The sequence below is a fragment of the Eurosta solidaginis genome, chromosome 3 (genome assembly GCF_040869045.1).
Source record: "Eurosta solidaginis isolate ZX-2024a chromosome 3, ASM4086904v1, whole genome shotgun sequence".
Classification (NCBI taxonomy): domain Eukaryota; kingdom Metazoa; phylum Arthropoda; class Insecta; order Diptera; family Tephritidae; genus Eurosta; species Eurosta solidaginis.
In genome coordinates, this window is record NC_090321.1 from 17,740,087 (window position 1) to 17,753,895 (window position 13,809).

General features: G+C 34.5%; 1 protein-coding gene across 3 annotated transcripts in view; it reads left to right on the forward strand.

Moving 5' to 3' along the window:
• The window catches only part of pdm3 (pou domain motif 3), a 363,061-nt gene that overhangs the window by 341,512 nt on the left and 7,740 nt on the right, over positions 1-13,809 (forward strand). For all 3 annotated transcript variants that reach the window (XM_067771133.1, XM_067771132.1, XM_067771134.1), the window contains 2 exons: positions 9,751-9,931; positions 12,302-12,355. In XM_067771133.1, coding sequence (XP_067627234.1) covers positions 9,751-9,931; positions 12,302-12,355 — 235 coding nt within the window. The remainder of the gene's footprint in view (positions 1-9,750; positions 9,932-12,301; positions 12,356-13,809) is intronic.

Below are 13,809 nucleotides of genomic sequence, written 5' to 3' on the forward strand. Positions count from 1 at the left end.
TGCCCTTCGTAAGAGGATACTAAAAGACCAAGTACAACCCTCTCAAGGGTTTGTCAGCGCAATTTATGGATTCTCCAATCCAACTCCCTGGTTCTTTGTACCGGAGCGACTCGAGTTTTTCCCGCCCAAGGGCTATCATTTCAGTGTAAACCCATTTAATTTGTTGGGTCCCTTGTTGTCATCCTCCCAGCAGATACTTGCAGCGGGAATGCGTCATATTCACCTGCTCCGGGATGGTACCGAATCCAATGCTGGACCTTTACCTGACCCCGGTTCAGAGAAATGGTTTTTCTGCGTTTGCCGTAAGGAATCTCTTTAGGACGGTCAAACCCTTCTCAGTGTGTCACGTGCAAGGGATGGTTGCATCGGAGAGAATGTTCTAGGCTAGTCCCCAAAATCCGACGTCCTCGTAACTTTTATAAATCTTTTGTGGCTCCAAGCTGTTTACTCCCAAGGGCGTTCCGTAGTCTGCGCTTTAGTCCCGCTGCTCAGAAAGCCACAACAAGTACCCGCTGCTACACGCGCCCGATGGCGTCACCAGCTCATACCGCGGGTCCTTCTCATAACTACAATCTCCGTATTATCCGATCAGCCGATCATCTCTCCTCTTTCCGGCACTAACATTCGAGTATGCCAGGGAAACCGACTTCTATTCGCTACCACCTTTTGCACCGTTTGCCAGGAGGGAATATATATATATTAGCGACTTCTGCCCAATGCAGCTGGGTATAACGTCCGCAGAAAAGATCGCGAGATCAGTGCAATATAATCTGTTTGATCCCGACATCGGCCGCAGGGACAGTCTCGTGGAATTTCAAGGCATCTTCGTCCCTCCTGTCCTCTGTTGCCCCAGTGGATACTGCCCTGACATCAGCACACTACTCACTGGCGATAGTCGCATTATCTTAGGCGATTTCAATGCCCACCACGATCTATGGCATTCTAACCTACAGGCGGACAGCACGGGTGAGATGTTGGCGGACGAAATAGAGGAAACGACGTTCTGCACAATAAATGGAGATGCCCCCATTTATATGGTAGGAAGCTGTCACAGGTCGCCAGATCTTTGCATTGTGAGCGCAGGGCTAGTAAACTGCGTCCACTGGCAACCGATGGTAACATTGGCATCTGATCACCTACCCATACTCTTTTCCCTCGAGCAATCTACCGACTTCATCACTACTGAAAAAGGCACTTTCATCAATTTTTAGAAAAGAAAGTGGGATGATTACAAATCTTACACTATTTTTCTGTTCGCTGCTGTTTGTATGCATACTTCTTATGTGCATAATATTATACGAAAATATTCACCTTTTAATTGGTAAAAAAGTTCCAAAAAGTATCCAATTATTGATCCAATTAAAAGTACACTCTTTGCATAAGTACATACACACATGCATGACAAGCACACACACACACACACGCAAACCCTAAAGTGCAAACAAATAAGTACATTCTAAACTTGTATGTTTGCAGAGTTATCAGTACGTAAAAAGCAAAAAATATATGAAACTACTACTTTTTTTTGTACAATCGTACATATTATATTTCTGCATATTTGGCGCTCATAAATTAACCAACACACCTACGTACAGCCCCTCCACCTCATAACGCAATCAAATCCCGCTAGAAAAGTGCTCCAAACCAAATGACTAACCACCCTTCGCTTAATTTTCTAACTACGAATGCACTGAAATGCTTTGCATTATTTTTTGGCAAATACATCAATGAAAAAAGGAAAAAATTATATAAAATATTTTTGCGCAAGGTAGATAGAATATTATATGAACATTCACATTCTCGTTCGTTGATTTATTTGAAAAATCACCCTGTATTATATCAGCAAAAAATAATAATTGTATGTAACTAAAACTAGACATTTTTCAACTGTATTTGAGAAAGAGGGAAATGTTTTTGAGAAATGGACAAATGAATGAAGCATGACTTTTATTTTTTTACAAAATTTTACCAAACTCTTACTTCTCGTCACAAACCCAAACCAAATGTGAAATTTCTACACTTTATTGGTCCTTGGTAAAGAACTGTCGGCATTTATTTTGTCGGCGCTTATTTTCACAAAGTATTGTGGCGAATATTAGCTTCACTATGCTGTTATTAAATAATCACAACAACAAAAACAGCAAGCAGCCACACTTATGTACAAGGCAACGAAGAATATCTCACATACACATATGTAGTCATCAGCTAAGAAGTTGTTACTCACACATACACACGCATATAGCGAAATAACCAAGTATACGATACAACTGTTCAATGTTTGTGAAAAGTCTAGATCTTAGAAGAAATATGCGAAAGAGGCAACAGAGAGTATAAAAGCGGCGCAAGTTGAGGAATAACTAATCCGTTTGATTTAAACACGCTTTTGCGAAGTACGTGTTTTTGTGAAGTACAATTGTACTACTCCCATAGTAGTCTAAATAAAGATCAATTTTGTAATACTAAATATTGGAGTTATTTATTCGACAGTGCAGCTATTCGAACGTTAATAGAAAGTGCATAATTACCAGGGACACACCCCCCCCCCCCCCACCCCCCCAAATTCGTTAGAGTATATGTACATACACTAGCAAGGACAACCTCCATCCCAATTTCAAAACGATATCTTCAACGAGTTGCGGCTAGAAAAAGTTAACATTTTCGTTGTAGCCAGTGCCACGCCCATTTTTCAAAATTTCTCCAAATTTTTGTTTCTCGTTATAAAGTCAATTTACATATCAAGTTTCGTTACTTTTTCCTATTTTTGTATTTTTTTCCAATTTTCGAAATTTTCCACATAGAAAAAGTAGGCGTGGTTATCATTAGATTTCGCGTATTTTCAATATCTGCTTTTTGTGGATTAAGCCAGCATACCAAATTTCGTAAAGATATCTCAATTTTTGCTCAAGTTATCATGTTAATGGGCATATGGATGGACAAACGGACGTGGCTCAAACAATTTTTTTCCGATGCTGATAATTTTTATACGAGGAAACATATATCTATCACGATTCCTTTAAGCATTACGTACTAGGTTCCGCAGAAGTAAACGCTGGTTATAATTAAAGGGTCACAAAAGAACTTTGGTTAAGTAATAATAAGTTTGGAAGAGCCGCACTTTGGTGTCCTGGAAAATATTGTTCATCAGTGTAAAAAACTTTATATGCTACACAAATACTTCAAGTCCCCAACATTAGCCCCAGCAACATTAGCATAGTTTCTTTTTACTTCAGAGGTGAAAATGGCGCGTAAATCTTTAGCAACATGTTGCATCAACACAGTGTCGTGCGCAAGGGGGTTTTGGGGATTCAACCCCCGCCCCACCCCCCCCCCCCCCCCCCTGAGCTTACAATGATTGAATTTTTTCCATAAAAAGTGGTAGATGGAAGAGTGCATTTGTTGACTGATAGCCAATAAATATGGTAAATGTTTCTCTTTACTCCCGTTTCTATTAATTTTTATCGCAAAACTTGTCTTGACAGTAACAGATGCTTACTATGAGTTTCCATATGTCCAAACCCCCCACATTGCAAGAAAAATTTTGACTTAGTTGTATAGTGTTATTGTTTCTTTTTTTATATATTCAGAAAGCTTTCATACATTTATCACTTTATCACTTAAAGAAATTTATTTAGCAAGCGAAAAATCTTTTATGAAATGACTCGCACCTGGTTCTGGGATGGGCTGAATATTAAAATTTTCTACATGGTCAAGAATTTTTTGTTCCAATTTTTTTAATTTTTATCTTCATTTTCGCTATTTCCACACAGAAAAAGGTTGAAACTCAAATACACTCGATAATTGGGGGAGGTGCTACGAATTTTTGACTAAACAAATACTCCAAGTTTTTCTTTTTGGTTTCACTTTACATTCTTTATATGGTGGTAACAAATCACTCGATTTTTTTAGCCAACATTATTCTCTGTGTTTTTTTTTCTATTATTTTTAGGTAAGCAATTCGTTTGACTTCATCACATATATACTTATGCATTTTCAGATATATTTAGATTCATATGCACATCCATACATGATGTGTGCTGTGATTGCGAATTCATAAATTTACCTTTCTCATTTTACTACAAGTAGGATATTGAGCTCATAATCAAAGGAGACGAGGAAAACTAATTCAATTCAAGATTCAATGAAATTTTTAAAATCATTAAATATTAAAAATATTCTAACTATTGATAATTTTTTACTTTTTTCGTATTTGTGTGCCATGTTGTTGTAGCCATAAGGAAACTCCCCTTGGGGAGTGTTATCGATGTTAATAGTCTTTTGCCGATTTGTTTGACTACATGAAACCTTCTAGGCCATAACCCTCTCCCACCCCCTAGATTGATGAGGACCTTCGGGTCACGTGAGCCTTGGCTGTTAAAGAAACAAGATTCGTCACGGGTAAGTAGGTTAACAATTTGGTTGGCAACCCTTTGAAGGGGTTGTGTACCCTTGAATCAATTTGGTATTTTAGTCGCTTCTTACGACAGCATACCTGCCGCGGGTATATTATAAGCTCCCTAGCGCGCTGGGGCCGTGTGTGCCATGAGGGGATGGTAGCTGAAATTTCGAGTTCGGGATTAGCCCGTTCGTTGACAAAAGACTCCTCAAATACCCGACAAAACGCAGAAGCTTTTAACGGGAAACCGAATACTCTTATCAAACATGTTTTCTATCCGTCCTTTGACGCATTTGACTCTGCAGAGGAAGTAAACAGGATCAATGTTGAACTTGTTCGTAGCTTGACCGTTGCTGCAAAGCGATTTTCTGAACAATTGGAAGTCATCATCACTGTTATAAATAAATAAATGTAAGGCGCTATAACCTCCGAAGAGATTTTAGGCCGAGCTTCTCTTCCAATTTTCCTTTTTAAGTTTTCCTACAAATTGTCGGGACGGCACCTACTCGTTTTATGCCGACTCCGAACGGCATCTGCAAGGCAGTTGAGCTTTCACTGAGAGCTTTTCATGGCAGAAATACACTCAGAGTGCTTGCAGAACACTGTCGAGGGGCGCCTCCGCTTAGAAAAAGTTTCTTCTAATTGAAAAAGCTTGTTTCTAAAATTTTGATCTTGTTGCTGATCTTCAGTGTGGTGGGCGGAACACGCTACCATTACACCACGGCGGCCGCCAAGAAACATCACTGTTAAACACATAAAAAGAAAAAAAAATTGTTCGAGTGAACTTTTTTCTTCAACTTAGCTCGTTTGTATGCAAGAAGGTAAGAAGATTTCCCGAGTATACATCAACATTTTATGGTTTAGAAAAGTGTTGTTGACTTGGGCACCTGATCCTATTTGAGGACGAGGAGTAGGATGGCAGTTGTCAAAGCTGTAACTGTGACTTTTTGTTTCATTTTTTTATCTCTCGGACGCTGCTACAAAATCACTGGTACTCCTGACAGAGCCAGTATTATCAAAACAGTGGAGATACTATCTATACAATGAGTTAATGGGTGATTTAAGCGAACACAACTTCAGTTGTGTAATAAAAAATTTTTTTTTTATGGAAAAGAACTTTTTGCACACTTCAATACTTCTAACATTACAAAGGAAAATTGTATTCATAGCCAATATTTTGAAATGTCAGAAAAACTGTCAGACAGCCGATAACAGCCCCCTGAACGAATGTAGCGAAAACAAGTAAGGAAGGCTAAGTTCGGGTGTAACCGAACATTACATACTCAGCTGAGAGCTTTGGAGACAAAATAAGGGGAAATCACCATTTAGCAAAATGAACCTAGGGTAACCCTGGAATGTGTTTGTATGACATGTGTATCAAATGAAAGGTATTAGTGATTATTTAAAACGTAGTGGGCCTTAGTTCTATAGGTGGACGCCTTTTTAGAGATATCGCAATAAGGGTGGACCAGGGGTGACTCTAGAATATACGTTGTACGATATGGGTATCGAATGAAAGGTGTTAATGAGTATTTTTAAAGGGAGTGGGCCTTAGTTCTATAGGGGTGACTCTAGAATGTGTTTGTACAATATGGGTATCAAATTAAAAGTACTAATGAGGATTTTAAAAAGGAGTAGCCCTTAGTTGTATATGTGAAGGCATTTTCAAGATATCTATCAAAATGTGGACCAGGGTGACCCATAACATCTTCTGTCGTGTACCCCTAATTTATTTATATATGTCATACTACGAACAGTATTCCTGCCAAGATTCCAAGGGCTTTTGCGTCAAAAAACCAATCCAATTACCATATTTCATCTCTTTTTTCATATATGGTACAGAATTATGGAATTTTTTTAATTTTTCGTAATTTTCGATATCGGAAAAGTGGGCGTGGTCATAGTCGGATTTCGGCCATATTTTGTACGAAGATTAAGTGACTTCAGATAAGTACGTGAACTAAGTTTAGTTAAGTTATATCGTTTTTTGTGCAAGTTATCATGTTAACAGCCGAGCGGAAGGACAGACGGTCGACTGCGTATAAAAACTGGGCGTGGCTTCAACCGATTTCCCTCATTTTCACAGAAAACAGTTATCGTCATAGAATCTATGTCCCTACCAAATTTCGCAAGGATTGGTTCGTGGTTTTTGTTCGACTTATGGCATTAAAAGTATTCTAGACGAATTAAATGAAAAAGGGCGGAGTTACGCCCATTTTGAAATTTTCTTTTATCTTTGTATTTTGTTGCACCATATCATTACTGGAGTCGAATGTTGACATAATTTACTTTTATACTGTAAAGCTATTAATTTTTTTGTTAAAATTTGACCTAAAAAAATTTTTTTTTAAAGTAGGCGTGTTCGTCATCCGATTTCGCAAATTTTTATTTAGCACACATATAGTAATAGTGGTAACGTGCCTGCCAAATTTCGTCATGATATCTTCAACGACTGCCAAATTACAGCTTGCAAAACTTTTAAATTACTTTCTTTTAAAAGTGGGCGGTGCCACGCCCATTGTCCAAAATGTTTCTAATTTTCTTTTTTGCGTCATAAGGTCAACGCACCTACTAAGTTTCATCGCTTTATCCGTCTACGGATTACCGTTATGCGAACAAAGTAAATATACTCTGTGAGCTCTGCTCAGCTGAGTATAAAAATTATGCTCCGTAATTTGCCCTAAATTCAAAACTGTTGAGGGGATCAAAATTATTAAACGGTGAGTTCAGAAAGTTATCACTCAACAACTGCTCAACAGTTGCGCCAAATATATGTGACCTGGTCTATGAAAAGGTGGCTTATGACTCAAAAAAGGTATTATTTTGTGAAAAATAGCTGTTAACAGCTGTTTTTTGTTGAGTCATAAGCCACCTTTTCATAGACCGGGTCACATATGTTGCTTATTCAGTTAGCGCCTATTGATAAACGACCAATAAGCAGAAAATATACTTTCAATTGGGTAGCCAAAGCCAGGCTCTATTACTTGTTTGAGTTACATACCGCAGTGAACACGAAAATATCAGTAGCATTTTTTATCAAATTTCGTTAATAAAATTCTGCTTTTTTATTTTCGTTAATTTGAGAAAAAACCTCTATGCATTTTTTATTGTTGCATAGATTCAATCTACAATCTCAAAAATGTTTTTAAAAAAATTCGAAAAATTTTTTACAAAAATTTCGACCTTTTTATTTAGTTTTTTTTTTTGTGGCCCAATCAATTTCAGCTCAACAGAGTTCAAGTGGAAGGTCTTCGAAAATTCGAATTAATATTTGAAAGTCTTTTTTAACTACAAAAATTCGCATGGAAGAAAATACAAACACACTTCGTTAAAAATCACTGCAAACTTTGAGAGACCTATAACTTGCACTTTGTGTGATTAAAATTTTTTTTGGTTACAAAACTTCATACTCAATAGAAATCAAGTAACGACAAATACAAATTTCTAAATTTTCGTGAATTTTCTAAAATTTTCGAGAACGTTTTTTCGTTAAGTTTGCATAGTTTCAGTTACAAAATTTATGAAAGTTTTCTCTTAAATTACCTTAAATAGTAAAAAATAAAAAAAAATTTATTGATGAAATTTGAGAACACCTTGCCACTGCTATTTTCGTGTTCGCTACTGTACATATATATATAGAGTTTCACATGGCGCTCTACTATTTATTATCTTTATAAACCTTCAATACTAATTACCTGAATTTTAGCAAATTTTGGTAAGCTTGAAAACTTTTTAATTCAAAATCCATTCGCAAAATCTGCTAAAACTTTTCAAGAAAATCCTATTTCAATAAGTAGAATGCACCGCTTGACACACAAATTTATCACAAGTGAGCAATATTGAGAGACAATTTACACAGTGCTAATAACAGCAAGAAGTATTTATAAAGAAAATAGGTGGATGTTTGTATGAAGGCTGTAAAGCAGCTGCTAAAAATTTACAAATTATTCATATTTGATGAGTTTCCAAACATGTAACAAGGAAAAACAAATACAAGCCCATCAATAAACGTGAGTGCATTGCTATCGTCGTATGTGTCAGGAAGATTTCTCATCAAACTCACAATCACAGTACTTACTCTTGCAACATTTTCATCAATTACCGCAAATCCTTTCCGTTCACATTAAAGAGTTTAAGCTGTTGCGTTTTACGGGTAAAACTTTAAATTAGTGGCTGTGGGAGCGTGAAAGGCGTGAAAGGAAGTGTGTATTTTAAAAGACGTAAAACTTGGTTGTAAAGTTAAGTTAACACGCTTAAGTTTCAAAATGCTGCAAAATATTTTATTAGCCTTCTAGCGCTTAGCTTTCAATGTCTTACTTGTTGACAAGGAATTGCATTCAAGAATTACTATTGCTGTGAGAAGGATTTCGTGTTGGATTTTGTTGCTCATTTTGTTGCAAACTTCAATCACAATTTCAACTAGTAATTGCAAATTAATGTTGATGTCAAACGTCGTGGGTTCTTACGTTGTTCCAACGCCTTTCCCAAAATTTCTCAACTGTTTGTGCTTAATATGCAATGAAATCGCAAACATAAACTTCTTTATCCTTTTAAATTACAAAAATTATTTTAATTGGATTGGGATATAAACTTCGGTAATATGATATGGTTGCATTCATATTGATATTAAATATTTGGGAATTTGATATTTGTATTCAAATTTGATATTTGCTTCAATTCAATTACACCTTAAATAAAATGACTAAACAAAAAATTTTAAGATCGCGGGTTTGAATCGAGCTCAAGGCCTAACAATAATTACTTTATCATTATTAGTGTTATGATATGAAACGCGCGATCTTACAAATCAGTAGACCGATATAAAAACAAAAAATTGTTAATACATCCCAGAGCACGGGCAAAAAATGTCAATAACACATGACACTATGGCATCATTGCCATGAAACAAGTCCAATTTTCACATCCATTCTGCAACAGATGTCACAGTGCTGTGAATATCAATTGGCAAGAACCAAAATAGAAGTAGAAATAATGAAGACAAACAAACAACCGCTGTGATAGCTGAATGGTTAAAGCAGCGACGCCTAAACGTTGCCGATGAAGGAATTTAGCAGTTCCCGAAATGGATCTATACAACGAGCTTTGGCAGTTGTCTAAATTTTTTCTTTCTTCTATTCTAATTTAAAAATTTCCTGTCTGTCAAGTTAAGCTAAAAAAACCGTTTAAAAAAGGGTATCTACTACATTGTATTACCCTTTATGATAGAGCAATTTAAAATAGCATAGTTTTTTTTGCGGTAAGCATTTTATAGTAGCTATAGTTAGACTTCTAGACTTTTTCTTAAGATTTCCTTTTATTTTATTTTAACTATAACAACAATTTACACCCTTTCTTAGATGAGCCAACTATCAACCAAGCTACCACCAACGTCGTGGAAGGAATCGATTTGGATGAGATCAAAGAATTTGCCAAAGCATTTAAATTACGTCGACTTTCCTTAGGTCTAACACAAACTCAAGTGGGACAAGCGCTGTCAGTGACAGAAGGACCTGCCTACAGTCAAAGCGCCATATGCAGGTGAGATGATAATTTATATTATAATTGTATAAGCTGAACGATAGGAAGCTTTTGTAAAAGTAAACTTTTAAAAATAAAAAAGCAAGAGTTTTTAGAACACTTAAATAAAATATATCCTTAGGCTTAAAAACAACTGATATACATAATCATTAAATTTAAAAAAGTACTCACAATTGCTTCGGCGGCGCAGAAAGACCCATTCGTTTTTTAAATCAGAATATTTACATACATGTTTAATCAAATGAAACCATTTTTAGATACAATAAAATTTTTTCATGTCAAATGAAACTTTTTTCAACTTAAATTAAAGATTTTTCAAGGTAAATGAAACTTATTTCAAATACAATGAAACTTTTTTGAAATCAAATGAAACTTCTATCAAATCAAGTAAAACTTTTTTCCAACAAAATGAAACTTTTTTCAAATCAAATGAAACTTATTTCAAATCAAAAAAAAAATTTTTTTCAAACCAATGAGACTTTTTTTCAAATCAAACAGAACTTTTTTCAAACTATATAAAACTTCTTTCGAATCAAATGAAACTATTTTCAAATCGAATAAAACTTTCTCATTTCAAATAAAACTTTTTTCAATCTAAATAAAACTTTTTTCAAGTCAAATGAAACTTTTTTCAAACCAAATAAAGCTATATTCAAATCAAATAACATTTTTTTCATTTCAAATGAAACTTTTTTAAAATTAAATCAAAATTTTTTCAAATCAAGTTAAACTTTTTTTAAACTTGAATTCAATTTTTAACAGATAAAATGAAAATTTTTTCAAGTCGAACTTCTTTCAAATGAACTAAAACTTTTCAGATCAAATAAAATTTGTTGTCAAATAAAATTAAACTTTTTAATTTCGAGTGATATGTTTCTGAGGATGAAATAGACCACGTAAGGGTCATACGATTAATTTGAATTCATTCCGGTTTAGGAAAGAAATGTGCACTTAACGCGTTATCAAGGCCAACCTAATGTTCGATGACAAGTTTGGTCTTCGACTGTGGTTGTAAGAGCTGATGGTCGGTATTATGACGCTCAATCGATGAAAACCAGCATTATTGTGAGTTTTTATAAATCCAACCGTTCACTATAGCTTATTTCCATCAGCAGTGAATGCGAAAATGTAAACGTTAGATTCATCGATATTATTATCTATTACATAACAACAATAGCAATGTTGTAGATGGCTATTAAGCTCTTATGTTTAAACATAAGAACGGTAACCTGCAGACGAATGGCCGTATCAACGAAGCGACATGTTTTCCTCAAATGGCAATAAAAAAAATTGGCAAACAATGCGACGAAAAAGATATTTTATATTTTTTAAAAACTTACGATTGCAAGATACATTTTTTTGAAAAATAGGGCAAACCTCAAACACCTATTGTGACTATAACTATTTCATTTGGTGGTTGGCACAACTCGCCGTACACAAAACAAAATTTATTCACTTCACTGACGGAAACTTGTTTGCATCATATCAATAAAATTGGTATGCTTTATTTTCTCTTTGGGTCAAAGATTTCAACTTACTTTTTGCTTTTTACGGCCGAGAATTCAGATGGAAAAGTTAAATTTTCCTTTTGCGTTCTACGCGTTTCGTCGCTTTTACGTCTTCCTCAGGGAGTCTAATAAATTATCACATTGAAGCTATTTTATTTTTGAGTACATTTTCGTTGCTCTTAGTCTACATTACCAATATATTTCTAAATGCGCTACACAGTTCTTGGCCTTTAAGCTCTATCAAAGCAAAACATTTATCATTACGCCAACACAGTTCTCGGCCTTTAGGCTCCATCAAAGCAAAACATATATTTGTTTTCGCTGAAAGCGGCCCTTGTGAATAATTAGCATAAAATAAGTTAATTTTTCAATTATTTTATGCAGTGTCCTACAAAAAGGAAGAACAAAATTAATAAAACTCATTCATACAACGTCTTTTATGCCAACGAAGATGTGCGGGAAAAAAATCGTATGAATACGTACTCTATTATAAACAGTTGTCGGTTAGAAAACAGCGAGTTTGTAAGCTTAAAAGCAAGGTAAACATTTTTATTGGTTATGCAAAAAAAAAAAAAAAACATTCGAAACATGATTCCTTAACGAGTACAATATGTTGATTTGACAAGTCGTCTGCGAAGGGCCTAACTCACACAATAACTAAAATACAAAAATTTATTTGTGTTCTGAAAACTCTTTGGAATGTTTATTGTGCCAGGACATTTAAGCATATTTTGATTTTAAGCTTACACAAAAAAATCATATAAACCAAATAAATTAAATAAATATTGATTTATTCTAATCTTTTATGCTACGCAAAAAATCCATAAAACTATTATATTAAATATGAAATTTACAACAAAAGTGCACTTGCCGCACAGATGTACGCCGCCCAACTATCGTCGCAACAACAAAACATGTACGTGAAACAAATTTAAAAACATATATTAAATAGATCAATTGCATGTTAAAAATAATATAACGAAAAAAGAATAGATATTTTATACTAACAAAAACAAAAATTAAAATATTTAGTTAGTACTAACTCTGAACTAACAACACTAGCATAATTAACACAAAACTAACAAACGCGTCATAAGTATTACTACTAAATCAAATTTTTACACAATCTTAGAAATCTTAATAATAGAACATAAACTAACATTTCTCATTAGAATAATAAGTATGCGCTGTAGTTTTTTTTTTTTTTTTTTTTTTGATTTTGTTTTTTAATTCTACTGCTTTTAATATACTCATTTACATTATTTGTAATATTTTCATTTCCATAACATATCGGCCAGGGCATTGCCAAAATCTTTGTCATTACACAAAAATATAAAAATTATAAAAAATGTGTATATGAAAAATAAAATATTTTTTGCATATTTGTAAAAATAAAAATATATTTTTTTAATTTACTTATTTGCTTGCTTCTTTAGCACATCTGACAATGTCCTGGCACTTGAATTTTCCTCGATTGCTTTACAGTCTACTTGCGCATACTTACATATAAACAACTAATTGCATGCATTCTCACGCACTCTCTTTCTTAAGGCCTGAACACATAAGATTAGCAACAGCTACGATGATTGATGCAGCAACGCATACGCAGCATGCATAGGCTATTTGTCACTCCCTATCAAATACGTGCAATTTATTCATCTGTCAGTGCACGTTGCTGCATCGGAAATCATATGTGTTGGGCCTATAATCTACTGTATAACATTTGTATAGAAACTTTAGGACCAGTTTTTTCAGTACTTGGGTAAGCTAAGCTTCAACTAAGTTTGCTTAAACTCTAGTCAAATTTAAACTCCAGTTAAACTAAAGAGCAGTTTTTCATTCTGAGTGTAAGGTCGCCTTTGGGTTAGGCTTTTTTGTGGGGCAATATTGGTTTTTCATTACCTAGATAATTTGTGGATACGATAATAATTGAATTTTGCTTACCTAACAAATTTGGAAAAAATATTTCACCAGCCTTTAATAAATAAATATCCACTTCTGAATTTTACGTCCAACATTGTTATCTATTTTCTTTTCAAATCTAATATCTCTCAAGTTGATATACAACAACATTCTCCAATCCCTATCCAACCTTTGAGAAGATCCTTTATAATTTAAACTTGAGGGATCTCTAATATGATTGTCAAATTAATCTCCAACTTTGAAGAGATTTTGCGAAAATTACATTTGTCAAATGAGTATGCGGAATCCATATTTTTCCAGTTGATATTCGACATTGGATGTTGATTTGAGGTGGCGTTGAAAAAATTTCTTCTCCAAGGCAGCATCACCTAAGCTAACAGCTGTTTATTGTGAGAAATGCACTAATGACTGATAGCATTACTGAAGCTTGAGTTAAGGTTTGATAAA